Below are 20,824 nucleotides of genomic sequence, written 5' to 3' on the forward strand. Positions count from 1 at the left end.
TTTTCGAATGAATCGTAATTACCTATTTCAAGATACAAATTTCACGTTCGTATCTGTATATATATATAGGTATATAATCAGGTAAGTTGTAATTTGTAAAACTTCTATTAAATTTAATACTGTGATAACTCCAGGGCTAATTCTGGTAAATGTACAGTACGCGCGTGTATACAAGCGGACTTTGAACGTTTCCTCCTAATTTATTTACTCGTGTTGAATGGAAGGAATTGTCGTTACGAAACGTACTAGCATAAATAAGTTCGTGTAGCTCGAGTTAAAATTGAATAAATCTACCGACATGATACATCGATAGAGAAGACCATATATTTCTGGCGCGTGTAAATCCAGAATAAGCCCTGCGTGCATCCAGAATAAAATACAATTTTACAAATAATTCATAACTCTCTCTCTCTCTCGCTCTCTCTCTCTCTCTCTCTCGCTCTCTCTCTCTCTCTCTCTCTCTCTCTCTCTCTCTCTCTCTCTCTCTCTCTCTCTCTCTCTCTCTCTCTGCGAAAAGTTCCGGATGTAATTCCTACTGGATCGTATCGTGAACGTCAGCGCTCGATATTCGATCGAATTTCGTTGAACAGAAAAAAAAAAAAAAAAAAGAAAGATTTTTTACACGAGGCGATTAACAATCTCTGAGTTGAAAAACTCAATCGCCAGATTGCGGATATTTATGCAATTATTAAATTCCAGATATGGAAATGAAACTGAGAAATATGCTTCGTTTAATAAAAAAATATGTATTTTCGATATTTTGTACATTTTTCACGACTTTTTAAACAAATGCATAAACTTTCGCAGTCTACGTATCGTATCGCGTACGAATATATCATTCACTCGTTCTTTTCTCTCGTATACGCGTGGGTGGTGGTGATGTTTGTCGATGAATTGTTGCCATTGTGAGTCGTCTGAAATGTTCGCCCGTTCGGTCATTTTTTTATGCAATTTTGTTTTAGCCGATAAGAATTGTTAATCACTTCGATACCGCCGTTTTACATAGATTTCTCACGCGCCTCGTTGAACGAACGCTCGATCATCCCCGTCCATCATCCACCAAGATCCACCGAAAGAACCTTTATAAACGAACCGTCGAAACAATGAGATTGTCACGCATCGAGGGAGGAGGAGGGCGGAGGGGGGCACTTTATTCTAGCGCGCGTATATACATATATATATATATAAGATTTGTATTTGTATCGATACGATTTTTTTTACACGTGATCACGAGGATGCCCCCTCGTAAAAACCCTCCGCTTTCACGAACGGCGTGCGTCTCGTAAAGCGCGAAACGCTTCGATATTATATCGAGACAATAACTCACCATATTTTTTTCTTTTTCTTTTTCTTTTTCCTATCTGACGATGCTTTATAGCAGGGGGACCTCGAACGCATCGAGGGAATATTAGCCGTAATAAATTTATCCAGGAGTGTGCGGAGTGCGTTACAGGGTAAATATTTCACCGGAATCGTTGCTTATCGCAGGAAGAAACAGATGCCGAGGATTTAACAGGTACAACTCTTGGCGCCAGTTGTATACGAGCAGACGACCATTCTTTTGTAAAATTCGTCCCGCGCTCGCTTGCCGTGCGAGCGTGATTCGTTGTCGAAATAAACGAAATCTTTGTTACAAGATCTCCGCCGTTTAATTCCGCTCACTCTCCCCCCCCCCCCCCACCGTTCTTCCTGTAAAGAATCGTTGGAGATGATGCTACGCGACGCGCAAGGGGGTCGGTAAACGTTTCTTTCCTTCAGAAGACATTTCAGGTCTCGTAATTTTCTGCGACGAACGAAATTCCAAATGAATCGATGGCACGATTGATGGTTGAAATTAACAATGAATTATCACGCGAGTTTTTTTTTTATCGATACTGCAACTGGAGAGGAGAGGGAATTTTTTTTTAATTCAACAAACGAATAGTATCGTGTTCTTTTTTTTTTTTTTTTTTTTTTTTTTTGAAAAATTTCTCGACGCAATAACGCTCGTAATTTTTAATTAAAACGCAATTTGAATACGTTGAAAATTATTATATATTGATTATCAAGTAAATGTTAAATTACAAAATGTGCAAAATGAAACGTAGTACAAAAATCTCGTGAATTTTACTCGTGAACGTTTGTGTTCGTCGAACAATAAAATTCCATCCCCAAGGTTGGAACTTGAAACGAATCGAATCAAGCGAAAAGAAATAAACTCCACGAAAGGGGCGAAAGGTAGAGACACGATATACACGATCTTTATCGCAAAGCCTACTCATTTGGCAAAATAACTTTCTCCTTACCAGCCTGATAATAAGAAACCAGGATCATGGAGGGTTACTGGAACGCTCAGACATTGGGATCATCTTTTTTTTGTAATTCCTTCCAACACTGGAACGATATAATTGCCTGGATGAGAACGTACGAAACAAGATACAACCTCTCTTTCTCCAAGAACAACGCTGGAGACAAGAGGGAGGGAGGGGAGGGGGAGGGGGAGGGGGAAGAAGAAGAAGAGAAGAAGAGTTTCCAAAAGAGAGTTTCCAAAAAGATGCTCGTCGAAGAAGAATGTTTTCTTTTCTCTTTTCTCGAGCCATCATCGTCCCTTGGGGTTTTCTTGGGTGTCTGATGAGCCTGGATGTCGACCCGTTTTGCCCTGGAGCAGTCTCGGCGATGGATAAATTAATGATGCGGGGCGCTCACCACCGACAGTTGGACATACGTCTGCGTCAGAGAGACGCGATGTTATATACCATCCAGGTACGTGACAAGCGTAAAGACTTACGAGCAAGGCGGATCGGGACGAGTCGGGGCGGATTGACGCGCGGATTTGCGCGAGTACAGGCCTCGTGTTGCGACGAATCGAATAGGACGGCGCGAAAAGTTGTACGCAGAAGTTGTGAATTTTGGGAGCAGATTGGGAGCAAGAGAGACGAAATGAGATATCGCCCGATTGGCTCGACGATCGAAGATTAAACGGATCGGTGGCAAGACGCGAGAGTCGAGAGTTGCGAGAAACGGGCACGTATTACGCGAGCGAAATTAGAAAACGGTTAATAAACGACTCGAGGTTGGATACGCAAGGTTGTTTAGCGGGCGTGCAAATAGGTCTCTCGTGCAGCTCGGTGGCAGGCTGTGGGAAAGTTAGCACGAATCGAAACGATTGGACGGGATTTGCAACGGGATTCTAGAAGTTCCCTTCAAATTGAAACCGGTCCTCGTTGGAGCGAATCGAAGAAGGTTAGCGTGACGTTCACGCGCGGTATGACGAGCACTGGAGCGCATCCAAGTGATTTACAGGAGGGATAAACCCGCGGCAAATTAGAATCGGTCTACCCTCATTGATCTACGCTAACAATCCTTCCATTTCCTTTCCATTCGCGATTCGAAAACGAAATTTCATTTCTTATTTTGCCTATATATATATATCGATAACAACAAGAAATTTCCCGGATGTTAAAAGCAAAGAGAGAAAAGAAAAGAACAACGAATCGGCTGAACGAAACAACTGCACCTCGAACACGTTCATTCCTCAAGCCGTTCAATTTTCGCGCACAAGGTAGGGGAAAGCATACGCGAAGAATGCATCGGCTGGTCTTTTGAACGCTTCTTATTCCAGAACGCTTGCGTTATCCTGAAAGGTCCTGTGGGTGGTGGCAACGGCGGGAGGGTTGCGGCGGAGGGTAGGTGAGGAGGCGAGAGAAGGACGTGGAGAGGGAGGGAGGGGACGGCGGCGAGGGGAGGGGGCACGGTGCGAGCGCAACACGATGGTATAAGGGCGGGTACGCAGCCAAGTCTCCGCAGTGAGCGCCGCGACGCCTTCGGAGACGTGTCGTACGAAACGGTGGATCGGTGATCGCCGGTGAACACGAGGCGATCGTTCAGATATATCCCACGGGGACGATTGTGCTGTTGTGTTGATTGTGATTGATATCCCTGTTGTACGGATTCGAGAACAAATTGGAGAAGATTATATTTCGCCCGTGGAGGAGTATTGGCGAGCTGCGAGCCGGGACATGGGCTATTGGGAGCTGGAGAATGTTCACGCCAGTTGTGCGGAGATACGCCAGGTATGCATTAGAATTTCGTACATTATTTCCAATGATATATTTGCAGATAACGAGATTTGCGCGAGATTTACGGTGGTGGAAATTTAAAATCGACGAATTTTTTCTTTTTGGAGGGGAGGGGTGGGGGGGGAGGAGGGGGAATTTTTCTAATTTTTTAAATATTATCCTCGTTCCCCCCGTCCGAATTCCGCACTCTCGTTTAGAAATAATTGCAATCAGTCACAATCGCTGCACGTCAATTAAGCCGTTGTGTAATTTGAAAATTTGATTCGACGAGAGAGTGAAAAAAAGAAAAAAAAAAAGAAAGAAAAAACGAGGGTAGTCGACGCGATGCTACTCCGAAAGACACTCCCAATGAATCATTCATACCGAACGTCAATTAAACGTTCGTTTACTTAATGGAAACTGGCGAGTGAAAAAAAATAATTCGGTCGAAAAAACTTGTCTCGCTTGAAGAGGAGCGAGCGGAGGTACGCGGAGCAGGGGCCAGACCGGGCGTTGCACACTACTAGTCCGTCTACTTTTTAAATTCGATCCAACTCGTCTCGTTCGTTTTATTCTGCTGCGTCGAACTCGAACGATTCGAGGATTCGAGGGTGAACCGTGCCGTGTCGTGAATCGACGTTCCGTCCTCAACGTTTCCGCGGTGAAAAACGAACGGACCACGAACCTCTCCAGGCCGTTCCTCCTGCGCGATAACAATGACTCGACGTTTGTTAAAGAGGTTAGGGAAGTAATTTCACGTGGAAGAAAAATGGTGGTGGCGGTTTAATCGTTCGTCATGATACAGAGGGAATACCGGCCGAGAAGAAGAAGAAGAAGAAGAAGAAGAAGAAGGAAAAGAAGAAGGGAGACGAAACGACGCGGGGAAGGGAGATCGAACCGTCGGCCTGGACTTTCGTACGATGATCGGCAATATCTCGAACGATGGAAACGTGACGCGGCGTTGCGCGAAATGTTTTTGCCGGTGACAGGGAGGAAGGGGAGGGGGGGGGGGGGGAATTATTCGAAGTCACGTGCCGATATCGACGACAGGTGATTGGGGGGGAGTCGCGTGTATCTGACGTTTCGAGCAAAATAATCGCCGCCCCGTCCTATTTTCAAGACGCGATGATAAGCCCGAAAACCGACCTTCGATTTCACATTTGCGTAATTTTATCGGTGACCCGGGACCCTCCCCCTCCCTCCCTCCTCCCGATAGTTGTTCGCTTTCGATTCTTTTATGCGGGTTTCGGGCTTATGGGATTAGGTTATGGGGATATACGGTTCGTGGAAATAGGAGAAGTAGAAGATTTGTTCAGGGGTTCACGGTTTTTTTTTTTTTTTTTTGTAAAGTACTCGATCGATCAATTTCTAATGGAAGATCTACGCGATCGGGATTCTGATAATTCGAAAACTCGACCTTTTATCGACGCACGAATGTGAAAGAGAATAATATTGTCTCGACTCGTATAATTGCGCTGAGAAAAAGCGTTTCACCTCGAGCTGAAAATAAGACGAAGATGAATAATAAGATGATATCGAAAAAGTATTACAAGCTGTTGTATAATTACGTATAATTTTAAATATAATCTTTTATATATATATATATCGATATAACGCGATCCTTGAGCATGAATGAGGAAGAAAGTATTTTTTTTATCGGGTATCAATCGGTTTTATTACATTACAAAAAGATGTAAATTTCTCCCGAAGAAAGAGATAGCATCGCGAGGATATACGTTTAGCAGGATATACATTTACGCGAAAACTACAAGTGGATAAAATACTTAACGAGAAGTCGGTTTCTTTGCGCCATTATAAACGAGGAGGAAGATGCGCACCGGCCATTTGACTTTTAAAGTGTATCTCGCGAAGAAAAATATTAATAAAACGATCCGCGTAGCCGACTTAAAATTCAGTTAAGGAAAACTTTTCTGAAACTTACATGCTAGCGAGAACATTTTTCTTCCAATAGCCTTCCGATTTTATCCTTCTTCTCTTTTTTCCCTCCTCTCTCCCTCTCTTCTTCACGAGTTTTTCGCGATAAAAACTTTTCCAACCCGTCAAACGTCGAATCATCGGCCGGACTCAAGATTTTCAATCCCTGATTGCCGATTCAGGATTACGCGGTGGTGGTGTTAATGGTGGCTCGTCGAATCGAGCATTACACGATTCATTCGCGCTTAACCGCAAAAAAACCGGCCCGGATTTTACGCGCTTTCATCGGGGAAAATCAGATTCTCGTTACGCCCTCGTCACCATTATTCTCGCTTAACTTTCGCTCGATCGTCAAACAACCTATCGCGTAAAACCGTTTGATTGCTATTTTTATGCGGGTAATTCTACGAGAGAGAAAGGAAAACAAAAAGAAAAAAATTAAAAGGAAAAGGAGAAGAAGAAGAAGAAGAAGAAGAAGAAGGTTGGAATGGCCAAATGCACGTATATGCATCGCGCAAAACTGTTTTACGACTCGGGTCGAGCGTGCGTGAATTTCGTAGCTCGCGTTATCTCTCTCTCCCTGCCTCTCTCTTTGTCTCTCGCGCGCGCACTCTCAATATTCCATTATTCAATTATTATTCAGTTCCAGCGGGAAGCCAATTAGTCAAGTTAGACGCCGCAGACTCGGAACGTATTTGACGAGGCGCAGGCAAAGTTTGCCAACGATCCGAAGGTCCGTGACCTCCCCGCCTCAAACGCCTTGCTGTTTTCCTGATTCTCGTTTCCGTGTCTATCCCTATCGTTTTCTTTTATTTTTTTCCTCCCCTTCACCGTTACGCGGATACTGTTCCGACATTAAGCATTCGGATCGCGTCACTCTTTTAATCAAAATCTGACGGTGAACAGATTCGAAGTTTGAAACGAATTTTTTTAAATTACTCGGGAAGAAAACTTCTTCGTTGTTCTTCGTTCGAGTTTGTTCGTTGATCGAGCTTTGTTCGTCCCGAGTGCATGGCAATAATTGTCGCGGTAAATTTGTGAAAATTATTATATAGCTCGTTAACGTTATCCACGAAACACGGAACGTACAGTCGGTGACAAAAATCTTGGGCAAGTTCGATTAATTAAATCGTGTTGAGAGGAACGAGGACAATTCTGTAACGAGAACTCTGCTGTTTTCGCGTAGAGGCTAATAATAGGCCGAAATCGATTAAATTATTGTTTTTGGTTTTTTTAGTTTTTATTCGTTTTTTACTTTTTATTTGTTTTCGGTTTTTTACCGTTTGGGTTTAAATTATTTTTCGCTATGCCGTAAAAAAGTATTTTCGTCGATCAAATTCGAGAAATTAAATCGATCGTGTCTCTCAAAGAGATTCTCCATCCGAGAAATATAACTTGTACAACGCATAATATTATTATATTTAGATAAATTAGATCGTATAAGATGTAAACAAACTCTTGTGGCCGACTGTATACCCGACTGAAACGTAATATTAACGAACCACGTTCGTAATATCGATACCACGTTCAGTTTATTTCCTGTCGTAATTCGTAATAAATCCAACCGCTGCATCATCTCGCCTCGAACCGACTGCGATTAAATTTATATATCCGAGAAACACATTTGCGCGATTAGTATTCTCGATACTGGGGGGGATCTGATCCGCGTGAAAACGTGTAATAAATAAAGTAAACCGACTATTTTTCCGTTTCGACGGAGGAAAGATTGTCGGACGAAAGGAAAGGATGAACCGTGGAGATATCGAAAGAAGGGTGAAAAGACGGGACACGAAGGCGGTCTAGGATTTATATCCGTGAGGGAGGGTGAAAAAGGGATGGAGGAGAATGGAGACGAAAAGAAAGGACGAAAGATGGGCGAACGAAAGGGAGGGTGAGAAATCATGTTCAACACGTGTTCCCCTTATCGCATTCATTTTGAAACACGGTGCGCTCGCCGTTCCTTTTGACGAGGGACGTAATAAGGAGAGGATACTCGACGCGAGTTTCATCCGAATGTAACTCGTTAATACCATAACCTCTTTTTCTCTCTCTCGTATCAACCAACTAGTAACAGAGTTGACAGAGGTTTCCTTCTTCGAGGACTTTTTCTTCGTTTATTCATTTTCTCCATTTTTCCACCCTTTTTTTTTCAAATCGTCCCGTAATATCTCGCCTCGTCTCAACTCGTTTCGACGAATGTAAATGTCGATTTTACAACGCGTCGCCTTCTCGCTCCTTCTCTAATTATGCCCAACGGGATAATTTGAAAAACGCTTTTTTTTGTTTTGAATATTTTTAGTTGTGCCTCGTTTGATTTTAAACAGGATGTATTATTTCGATGGAATGGGAGAAACGACGGGAGAAAGTCGTTTTTCCGGTTCACAATCCGTTTTTAATTTTTCGCAAAGAAAGAGAATAACAGTAGAATAAATAAGGAAATAATAACGTAAGGACGAATTGCGAATAGTAGCAGGGGCGAGTACTTCATCCTTACGGCTATAAATAATAATCGAGGCGTAAAGAGACAAAGAATATTCAAGCGCGAGAGAATGGATTAAATTAAAAGTGTCGCGATTCTCAACGCTCAAATCTTATTCGCGAGCGCAAATTCGAAACGCAATAAGATTGGAAAAATGAAAAGGGAAAATATTAGAACGAACGCTTAAACCGATCCTCGGATGATGATCATAATACGATACTTGGATATACACTTTCGTTTGAAAAAAAAATCTCATCAACGTGGAGAGGAGAGGAGGGGTGGAACTGCGACATTATTATCCGCGATATCAATGAAACAAAAGCCAAGATATTTCATACTCTGTACACTCTGATCCACTCCTCACTGTGCAGTGGCAAGGGTCTATAGCCGAGAGAGAAGCGGATATTCGATCTAAGAACAAGGCAGGGCGGAGGGGGAGGAGGGAAAAACGGAAGAGCGGTCGAAGAGACGATACGAGATGGGGGAGGAGGAGGGTTTGTATATCGAGACAGCGGAAGATGAGGGCAGAAGGGGAGGGTGAGAAAGCGTGCTCAACACGTGTTTCTCTTATCGCGTTCATTTCGAAGCGTGGAGTGCGATCCCTTCTCTCTGACATCATCACCCAGGTTTCTGCTCGTCGTGGAAACACAGGCAGCATCGCGAGTACACACACACACACACACCAGTCCTTGATTTATTTCGCTCCTCAATAATTCTCTTTTATTTTCTCGTCCGCCATTGCTTGGCCCGCAGCTACCTTTTGATCTATCGACCCCCCCCCCCGCCCGCGATGTCGATTCATTTTTATTTACGAGCCGATGCCCTCTATCCCGTTCTACCTTTCTTCTTTTTTTTTTTTTTTTGTTCTCTTCGTTCTACTCTTCTTTGGCCCTCATCCTCTCGGAATCATTATCGACGTATCGAGTGACGCGACACATGCAGCTACCTTTTCGGATCGAGTCAAAGGAAGAATTCATCTTTCGATGAATCTACGTCTATCGTTCTTTTTTTCTCTTTTCTTTCTTTCTTTCTTTCTTGCTCGATTATAGATCGCGGAATAGATTAGAAAGTTTGAGAATTATTTTTATCGCGAACATTATACATCCCTCCCCCAATTGGGTTCTTTTTAGAAGAATTAGAAAAATTTTAACAACTTCGCGATTCTTATAAAATTTATTTTGTGTTATTATATATTAGTCTCGAAATCCTGTAATCTCTTTTGTGATATCACAATTGTTGAATTGGAATAAATAGCAGCGAAAATTGCTATTAGTTTTTATCGTAGACGGGATTCAAACGAACCCGATACGCTTCGATCGCGATGAAACATCAACTCGTTTATTCTTCAACCGGATTCAAAAAAAGAATTATTCCCATTTCAAGAGTGTCAATTTGTCGTCCAATATCTGTCGAAAAATAGAAATCGAACTCGTTACGGTCCCGGATAGCTCGCGCTGCCTTGAAACGGATCAAGGGAGGGTAAAGTGGAGGGGAAGTGAAACAAGACTGCAAAAGATTTGTTTGCAAATCGATGATGATCCCCGCTCGCGCGAAATCGCGTTGATTATTTAGAAAAACAGGGACAGAGGCGTGACGTTAAACTCGACCGACGCGTTTTCAACGCGCGCCAAGGAAATATTTGTCGAAGCGAATTCAGCCACACTCCTCCCCCCTCTCCTCCTCGTGTCAAATCAGCCGACGGTTAATTCGATTTAATTGGCGCGCCAATGCACGCTAAAGCGCTGCCTTTATCGCTAGTTTTCCGCGCCTGTAATCAAGTTATACGCCGGTTATACGCGCAAACGTGGAACCAGAAAGGGGGCGATGACTGGAGTGGATACCTTTTTTCTTTCTTTTTTTTTTTTTTTTTTTATCCACCGACAATACTTTGTCTCGCGACGATTATCGCTAGCTCGCGATAGTGGATAGGTGAAGATCGGTCGTCGATCGTTGGAAAATCGTCGACGAGAATCGTGGCGGTTCTATTCTCTTCTATTTCCCTCCGTTCTCGCGTCAACCGAGGATCAGAAATCGTGTACGTGTACGATGTTTACAGGGTTTTTATTGCACCGTCGAAACGCGAATCGAGCTCCATCGACGGGCGGACAAGCATCTCGTAATCGATTTCGTGCGAATGAAACAGAGGAAAAAAAAAAGTCGCACGAGTGCATGCGCGGATTGGTGGTGGAGGGTGTGGAAAATGTAGTGAAGATCGAGATCGATGGCGCAGGGATAGTATGCGCCCGAAATTTGAGGCGAGAACGCAACGAGTACCTCTCCCACCGCCTCTCCCGTTTATTTTTATTCGATATAACCAGCCGTCGGCGACGATATTCGAATCAGGCATTCGAATTCATCCTCTCGAACCCCGGCGTGAAAATGGCGTGCGCGTTGAAACGGGCAAATGGAAATAAAGGAGGGGACGATAACAAAAATGTGAGGTGGTGGAATCTAATCGTATGGAGGCGATTTAGGATGATCGGCGTGTTTCAACACGACGCTTCGACCGCTCCTTTCCGGCGGAGCCATGCACGTCGTTGCATCCTTTTCTGTCCACGCTTCCTTGTTCCATGTTCGTCCGTATTCGAATCGTGTGAAAGAGCCGCGTGAAATTTCGAACGATTTCGTTCAGAAGTTCATCAATTCGCAGATAAAACAATGAACGAGATGAAATCCAGCCGAGTTTTCCGTCTGTTTGACGCTGTCAAAAAAGCTCTTTCTCTCTCTCTCTTTCTCTCGATCTCTTTTTTATTCTTCCTTTTTGTTTTGTTTCCCCCGCTTTTCTCTCCTTTTCTATTATCCCCCTTTTCGGCGAGAGTCGAAACATAATAAATCGCGAGCGGATTTTTCCACTTTGATTTCGATTTTTATCGGGTAAGAGCCACGCGGGAGATTAAGCATTTTCACGTCGCGCGGTTAGAATATTTTCGAGAGAGAGAGAGAGAGAGAGAGAGAGAGAGAGAGAGTAGAATTCGTGGCTCGATACGCGTGATAGGGACGTTTATTAAAAGGATATTCAAGGCGACACGTGGACAGTGGAAGAGGAAATAACAGCTGGGAGAGTACGTCGAGCGAGGTCTCGGCATCTGGCATCTCGTTTGGTGAACGGTCGAAAGAATCTCTCTTTCCCTTTCTCTCTCTCTCTCTGTTCTTCTCTCTCATGGAACGATCGCTTCCTCGCCGATGCATTTTACACGTCGACGAGTTCTTTTTATTATTCCTACTCCAATCCCCCGGGAAATGTGATCTAAAATTGAACGAAACGAACTCTGGGGAATAATATAAACAATTGCGAGGCGAATTCTTTTTTTTTTCTCTGCGAAATACGATTTAATTAAATTAAGATATAAATGAGATAAAAATGGGGAAACCATCCATGAACGAATAATTCGTTCATTCGAGCGTCTTAAAGCTTAAACGTTCTTGCGCTACGCTCGAGGCTACGTGATGATTCGAAATGTTAATTTTTTTTTTTTTTTTTTTTTTTCCTTCCAGAAGGAACGTGATGAGAAACGGGAGAGAAATATTATAGGTCGTTCGGTAATTTAAAATCGTCTGGAAATTTCTGGATCGACATCGAGGGCAGACAGTTGTAAGCGAAATTTCTTCTCGTATAGAAGAACCGTCAAAGATTCGTGAAATTATAAATTTCGATCGCGGGAAAGTTTGATGACGGGCAAGATATATTCCTCTTTGGTTCTTGGCACGGGACGGATAGCGATACTTGTTTGCACAAACTATTCGTTAATCAACCGATAAGACGTATTTTACACACAACAACGCGGTGTCGATTATCGAGCCGAGACAAGATCGTATCGAAATGTTTGTTAAAATATCGAAAATTTGTGAAAACTTTCTCCTGAAACAAAGGCCCTCCCTTTTTTTTTTATACGAAGGAGATATATTTTACCTGTTTTAGATAATACTCTTATTAAGGGACGGACTAAAAAGTTGGTTTATTAAAGCATCATTTTCTAATAAGCTTGTTTATTAAAGTTCTATAAGATTAAGCCCCTGTAAAGTTTGTTCGTTAAAGCGTGACTTACTCGAAACCGAAACTACTTTGCTTCGAGCATCAAGACACCGATCCATTCAACCGCTTCTCCATCGCGTTCCATAACTTTTTTCATATTTAATGTGATGCGGTAATTAAATATCATTCCTTGATCAAATACACACATACATAAATATTATTTTATTCGATCATCGGACAATTAACAACAATGGTTTATTATAGAATCGTCCATTCATCAAAACGAATTAATTAACGATAATTGAATTCATAAATTACTATTTGTTCGATATTTAAAAATCCATATGTAACGAGGAAATTTCAATTATTCTGAATTGTTCTCGTTCATATCACTGGATATTTTCTATCATCGTTCATTGTTCGAAGTGGAATAGGATCGTTATCGATCAGACATTTTTCATCATAACATACACCGTTCGTCGAATTACTTTCCCTCCCTCTTTAAAGACCTCATGATCTCATCTCAAATTAATTACTCCTCGCCTATGAGAAAAATAATCGATGCATCTCCATCGTGTCTCGTCCAATTCGAGATAATATCGATCGGATATCCCCACCGCCGGGGATAGATTTCTGATTTATTTACGCCACGAGCGAAGAAGGAGAGCTAGTCGACACCTAAAATTAATCAGTTTCCGCCCGCTAATACCGTAATATATCCATTCACCACGAAAATTCGAAATTCCACTCGAACGATCCATTTCCGTCGCCGACTACTTTCACTCGCCGAACATAAAATCACACTTTCCACCCTTTTTTCTCACAGGCAGCAATAGGGTTCTTTATCTTGGAGCGGCGTTGCTGCACAAACTCCACGTTCCATCATGTCCCAAGGAAGAAAAATCTCGAATCCCGTCAGCGGAAAATTCGTCGATAAAAAATTCGGTATTGCGAGATTGTCACGCGGATGACAAGCGTGTACCGTTGCGCGTCCCTCCCCACGAGATCTCGTATCGATCCTTATCTCTACTTTCGCGCGCAACGTTGCTTAACGTTAACTCGCGACGTCACGTATCCAATAATTCTCGGGGGCTTTCGAAACATACGGTCCATCCGGCGAGGAACTTCTCCCTCCCTCTCTCTAAATCACATTAAGCCCTCCAACTCTCGTGACCGCGCATTTCTGGACGATATATCAGTAGAAGTCGCGTGGTTCCGGGACAAATTTCTCTTCTCTTGGATTTGTCCACGATTTCGAGATGCGGATTTATATATATATATATATATATATATATATACACACTGCGTCGAATCTTGAATGGCTCGACACGTTCGGCCCTCGTTATCCCTCCTCGAGATGGCGGGAAACGATATAATTTCCTCGAGCGCGTCGAACTCGAGACGAGGCATTAATAATCCTTGGCTGTGAAGAGAGAGAGAGTGGAGGGGAAAAAAGGAAAAAGAAAAAGTATAAAGAGACGAGTCGAAGAGGCAGCGAGAGAGGTATTGGTTGGAAATATCTCTCGCCCCTGCCACTTTTCCAACTCTGGCTCGTGCATTCCTGATATACGAGCGAAATGTCCTCGATTTTCTCGAGTGCATTCCTCAGATCGGGAAGCCGATAGCGTGTCGATAAATTACACCCGGCAGATCCCCCCCCCCCCTCCCGATTTTTATTTATTCATCGCGGCGATGGGTTGTTGGCCCAACCCCTCTCTGACCGACCGACGAACGTGGTAAAACTGTGGGGTGGGCGAGGATGGGAGAGCTCGCCTTGTGGACCGAGCGTACGTGGTGGTGCGCGCGCGTGTGGAGAGAAGAGAGACGAAAGAAAAAGGCAGAGTGGAGGGAATTACGAGGCGAAGTAAACTTCTCTCGCGTCGGGTCCGATAAGGATGAAGCGGCTTCGACGCTGTCGCCGTCGAAAAATACGAGATCGACCGCGTTGATGGTGGCGCGTACGTGCGCCTCGCCATTGTTCCAGACTCGTGAAACTTTCACGATTTCTCTTAACCCTTTCGCCATCTCCGCCAGAAGATCTCTCGCGGTGGGATTTCCTCGGAACTCTCGGGATTTTTCACAGATATTTTGCCGCGTCTTTTAATCTTGCTCGAGGTTCCGCAAATTGGAAACTCGAATGATACTTTCTTCTTCTACGAAGAAATTCGTCAAATTGTAATTCTTTTCATCGATCGAGAGATACTGTGTAAAAGTTGCTCGTGTTCCCGGTTTTTTCACGCTAAAACAGCTATCTCGCCAGGGATATATACGTATGTATATATATATACATATATTCAATGCTATCGTTAAACAGAAAAAGTAAAATTTTTTCTCATACACATTTTTTAACATACACAAACACGAGATCTCGTGCAGGGTGCGTTGCACGAGCGAAATTACGTCGTAAGACATCTCATTGGATGCAAAGAGGTGAACCTTGGACTGTATAAATGGCGAGAGGAGCGGGGAGGATGAAATGTGGCGGTGATCGCGAGATATTACCCCCTGGTGGAACGCGGGGGTGAGAATCGGTTTAAAGGATAAGTAAAAGGGAACGTAAAATTTTACGTAACGACGTACCACCTTCTTTACAGCTGTGCAACGAAGCACGGGGAGGAGGAGGAGGAGGATAGACCGTGGTTGGAACGATTCCTCGAATTCCTCGAGATCTCCGTCGCTGACGTTTTATCTCTCGCCCCGTATTTTTCCAGGGTTTCACTTTTAAGCGCGATCGTCGCCGCCGATGTTACGGCCGATCGTGATTGAAAGTGCGATAGGGAAGGGACAGGATTGTTTTTTAGCGCATCCCGCGGGATGACGGGATGAACGGATTTACGAAGGCGATTTTAGAATCTGGAATGGGCTGTAAATCTCGTTTAAGTGTGGATCGCGAGATATCGAGAGAGGAAAAAGAGTTAAACGGATTAATCCGTTTGAGCTCGTGGCTCGGGCTTTTCGATGCCCTGTTTATATTACATTTATCCCATGTGCGAAATTATCCGATTCGTGGAAGCGTTGAACTAGCGAAATATGTGTTATATTTAACCGGCACACGCGTTCTGTGATTGTGGAGACAAGTTGCAGAGAAGTTGTTCTCGATACAACGTATTTTAATCTTTTTCACGTGCGTAGATATAGGGAGGGAATATCGTATATTTATTTCAACGCGTGTATTTATGCAGAGTCGCGGAGAAGAAAGCAATTGGAAAGGAATGCGGGTCCGATTGTTTCTCGTAGATGTATATGAATAGATATACGTGTATTGTTGTGAATATAAGCGTGCGTGCATTAGTCGAAGGTTTCACGAATAAGATCGTGTTACATCGCGTGACAGTGAGCAGAGAACGGTTTACTCTACTTGTGCTTCGCTGTACTTCCATCAGAGAGTACGTGCACTTCCGCCCATTAGCCATGGAATGGAATTTTTCAATAAATTTTCCACAATTAACCCCTATATACTTAATTAAAAATTCTTGTTCACGCGTGATAACGATGCAATTTACTCGACTCTTCGTCATCGTATAACGCGTACGCTTTTTTCCTTCCCCCTTGCACGAAGAAATTATTTACGAGAAACGCGCAACGTGCGCAACAAGAAAATTTCTTCGTTCGCGAGACGAGAGAAAAGCAAAACGTGGGAGGAAGAAAGGAAGAAAAGAATTGGATTATCGAGCAAATAGAGAAACTGGAAAACGGAAATTGGGAAAATTCAATTGTTTAGACGGGCCGCAAACTAAACGAAACGACCACCGCTCCATCACACGTTCACGGGTCCCGTGAAATTTGTAAACACGAATAATCGAGCCCGCTTAAGCGTTACTCGATGTGTTACACGTTTTAACAGTGCATTAACTAGCGAGCGGGGGGCGTGGCCGATGGGAAACGCTGGCTGCGAGCGCGTGTTTAACACAAACGCGTTGATTAATCCTCCCTCATTCGTTCGGGCCCGCGTCGCGTTACTCTTTCACGGTTAATGAAAAATCCACCGCGCCTTGAGTTATAGCCTCCCCTCAACTCTCCCCCGCCCACGATCCTCCCCTCCAAAGGAAAATCATCTTTGACGATATTGCCCGATCTATCCAGTTCCATAATTAATTTTCTTCCAAAGGAAGAAACGATAACCGTGCCCCCCTCGTATCGCTCGACACAACCCTTCGATTCCCGAATCTTGCTCTTTCTCCACCCCCTCCAGCACGGAGAGGGTTGTTCTTGTACAATACCCTCGAGCGGAGGTTGCATCCCCCCGTTAAATCCTTGGAAACGCATTCTTGCTCTCGGAAGTAAAAAGAGAAAGGCGAGGGGGAAGGAACTCAGGGGGGTGGCGCTCAGGGCGAAACTATCGGTATTCTAATTACTCGCAGCAGGAAAATAGCTGGGAGGAAGTTGGAACGCGTAATTACAGCTTGGGACGGCGTCTTATTAAGGTATCTCATTTTCCACGGGATGCACCGACGACTGCTGGTCGATGCCTTCCCTCCGTACTTCTTCATCGAGTTTTATCCAATAAACCGGCGCTGATCTTCCAACGTCGGAAAATACGTCAGCCCTCCCCCATCGAGGATTTGGTCACGGAGCGGCGCACTGATGCTCGACACGGAGCGGCTAACGTAATACCGTGGGCAAAAAGGCCGGAAACCGCAGTTGATACCGGGGTAAATCGGGACGAACGAAGACACTTGACAATCGAATTAGGTCGGACGTGAACCGGCAAGGTCCTTGTTAACAATTCGACCGAAATTTCGGCGAAATACGTCCTCGAACGTGGCCTGGCACTCCCATCGCCTTTCAATCGACCACGCTTTTACGCGGGAAATTGTTATATTTTCCGAGATCGGGCGTTAACGTTGTGACCTTATGATCCCGATAATTGGTTTCGATTTATTGCGAATTTTGCGCAGTGAATTTTGAAAAAAATAAGCGAACGCGTGACGTTCAACAGTTGTAGGTATTATTTCGATATATTGGAAGAAATCACTCGCATCCCAAACGAGCGTTATTTCCCCGAAGGAAGGATGGATTGCTTCGGGAAATGCCAGTTTGGCAAAAAAATCCTGCAGAGAATTCCATAAGCTTCGTTAGATATATACTTGATCACGCTGTTATTCCCGAGAGCAACAAAGCTCAGGAGAAGATAAGAGTCGGCAGTGAGATACGGAAAAAGAATCGAATCTCTTGGAATCGTTGAAACGAAGTATGAACGGATGCGAAGCGAGTTCGATTAAAATAATGAAAATTAAAATCACGGTGTGTGAAATTAGCCGCTAAAAGTCAAAGGTGTTTTAAACTTGTGACACCATTACCAAATGAACCGCGATACGAAGACTTGAATCCCTCGATCTCTATCCGTCCAACCCCCTCCCCTGGATTCTACTTTTAGTTTCGAGCAACTTCATCACGCCGATTCCGACACTTTAATGACACAACTTTACTCGTCATTTGCTTTTCGACGGCTTGGCTTTTACTCTCGGGCAGAATTTAAACTCAACCCCTCCCCCTCCAACCATCGTTTATCCTCTTCGCGCCCACATCTCGAAGCTTTCAAAGCAACGCGATCGAGGAGAGTGGAGAGAGTGGATGAGGGGAGGGAGGCGTGCATGAACGGTGATTAATTTTGGAAGATTAGTAACAAGCTCGTTGGAATTAGAGGAGGGGATACTGCGTTATTCGAATCGGATCGCGTTAATTAGCCGGCGTTCGTAAATGGAGGAATAGAAGAAGCGGGGAGGGGGATGGAAACTGGTGGTGGGGATGAAACACGAGAGATTCTCGAGAGATTCTCGTGGAAATCTTTCAGGCTTTGGCGAGGGAAAGGGTACCGCGGGATTGGCTTAGCCTTTAACATGCTTTTAACCGAGAGTTACATACATTCGCGATTAAAAGGGAAGTGCTTTGCAGAGTTCTGAGAAGGGTCGCGAAGGCTGTGAAAACGGCGCGCTTTCTTGGCACGTTCTCATACGCGGCCTTTCATGCGAACGTTACGACTATTGCAGTCTGGGGAGTTTCGAGCGAGAATTAGCTCGGCGCGATTAAGCTTACGTCCCCGGATCGAGATAATCGTTAGCGCCAAGTGATTTAGATACGGGTAACGCGAAAACGTTGGAGAACTTTCTTCGTATCCGCGGCGACGTCCTCGATCCTAATGGCCACGATACCATGGACAATGGACCATGCATCGTTTAACTTCTTTCGCGTACAGGTTTTATTCTGGAGATGTGTATTTCTTTTTTCTCTTTTTGTCCGTTATAATTTTCTACCCGTTATCTTCAACGAACGTTCCGTTCCGTTCGATTGGGATTCGTTAACCTCTTCTCAGAAAGGATCATTTTATTAATTTTGTCGAAAGTAAGAAATCCGTAACAAGTCGATTTTAACTTGTTGTTTGATTTAATTGTTAGTAAGGAGACAATTTTTTTTTTTTTTTTTGCGAATATTCGAAGAAAAAACTATTAATGCGCGAGAAAAATTATATTTGTCGAGTCGAAATTGTAAGTTTTTAAAGTTCGCAAATAAGGTTTTCGAACCTCTGTTTAATTTGATGAGAGCAGCGTTTGTTTATTATTTTGCGGATAAAGTAACGAGACCAAATGGATTTAATGCTAAATATATTGTTCCAACAGAGAAGTAATGCAGGTGTGATGTAATTTATTTGCGAGTGTATAATCAGTTTGAGTTTGACGACGAGAATTTGTATTAGCACTGTTTATAGTTTACGTCGAAGAGAATGTTTGATCATTTTGCGTAATACGTGTATCGATGAAAAATATCTGGCAAAAATTGGATATTAGGAATGATTTAAAGTTAATTTCGTCTTTAAATCGCTATTATATTTTATTGGTTTTGTCCTCTATTTATAATAAAGTCGAATTAATTTTTCTTCATCGAAATTCCGACAAAATTACTCTCGATCGTATTAAAAAATGTCAATAATCAGAGTAATAAAATTTGATAATATCACTCTTCTCGCTATATTGTGAGCGCAACAAAGTATAGAAATGAGCATAGGAAATAAGTTTCAAGAGACACGATAGAAACTTTTGCTGCAAAAAAATTCCAATAAACGATTAAATTAATTACCCCACCACTTTTTAGATTCGTCACACAAATCTCTTTCAACTACGTTGAATTATCCCTTGAAAGCGCACGTGTTTCAGAATGTACGGCAAACGCAACGAGATATCCGTTTTAATTTTAATCTCGAGATTACGCGTATTTAACCAATCGGTAGAAAAACCAAAATCGCTCGCCTCTCTCTCCGAGCGAATAGGGTTGTTGGGCTGGGGAATAATCGAGGATCGATAGGATCAGTGGATGGGATCAGTGTTTGGGGTAAAGTTTGCGGAGAAGCAAGGGCTGGGCGAGATTCTCGATTATATAGACGAGATCTTATTTCTGTCGTGCTAGCTGGACGTGTAGTCCTCGGACCGGATGGATTTTGAGTGCATTAAAGATGGAGGCAATATCGGGGATGGGATTATCTTTGGACGGGCGATATCACGGACGAAAATACTCTCGTTGCAGTCGAATCGGTGGGGGTGAACGGTTCGTCCGTGGAGGGCCGTGTCCGAGGATTAAGCGAGAATTACCTTGGATTCCGGGCTCTCGAATTCCGTCCACTTAATCCTGTTTCTGTCGGTCTACGTATACGCGCGCAACTTGAATGCCATTTTCTTGTTCGTAATTCTTTCCCGGTTAATCTTAAATCCTCTGTTAATTGCGCCTCCCCGAGTTTGGCACCCACCTTCACGCCCACAAACCTTTTCTTATTATTACTTGTTTCCTTTTTCCTACCGTTTCGAGGAACGAATAATAAACCGAGGCTCTTCCTTTAATTATTTTTTCAAAGTGGATCCGAGCTCGCGCGTCAACCTGCTTTCAAATTATTTTTATACCGTCCAGCCTGGCAGAGAAATTAAATGTCGCGAGAACCAAATTAGAAATTTGCTCTTGAAAATTTTAAAAATCGTTCTATGTTATTGTCGAGTTTCGATTATTTTGTGCGATTTAATGATTACACAAGAAATAGATTTTTAGGATGTATTCACCATACTCGTTCCACTCTCTCTCTCTCTCTCTCTCTCTCTCTCTTTCTAGGAGTTATCCTATTTTTTCCATCGCGTCGAACTTTTCCCTCCTTTTCTCTCTCTCTCTCGTCCGTCTCTCTCTTTCGCGCAATTAAAGTAATTCGAAACGATCCACAAGGAGGAGCGGAGCAACAATTTTCCCCGGCGATCAGAGGGATCCCGCAATTAAGGTTTCACGATGCACTCAAGCAACGGCCACGGATATATCCCTGACGGATATTTTTGTTTCCAGGTGAGACGGTGGTGAAACGACACGTGGTGCTCCAGGGATGCGAGAAATCGCCGCCCCATTAGAGTTGCATCCCGTGAGGCGAGCGTT

General features: G+C 43.5%; 1 protein-coding gene across 3 annotated transcripts in view; it reads left to right on the forward strand.

Annotated features, from left to right (window-relative positions):
• Positions 1–1,638, forward strand: part of mdy (diacylglycerol O-acyltransferase) — a 92,185-nt gene extending 90,547 nt beyond the window's left edge. For all 3 annotated transcript variants that reach the window (XM_086914399.1, XM_086914400.1, XM_086914401.1), the window contains one exon: positions 1,379–1,638. In XM_086914399.1, the coding sequence (XP_086770525.1) occupies positions 1,379–1,412 (34 nt within the window). In that variant the 3' untranslated portion in view covers positions 1,413–1,638. The remainder of the gene's footprint in view (positions 1–1,378) is intronic.
• The last annotated feature ends 19,186 nt before the right edge of the window (positions 1,639–20,824 follow it).

The sequence above is a fragment of the Apis florea genome, unplaced genomic scaffold, assembly GCF_048593485.1.
Source record: "Apis florea isolate Af1SG1 unplaced genomic scaffold, ASM4859348v1 contig_3587_pilon, whole genome shotgun sequence".
In the NCBI taxonomy this organism is placed as follows: domain Eukaryota; kingdom Metazoa; phylum Arthropoda; class Insecta; order Hymenoptera; family Apidae; genus Apis; species Apis florea.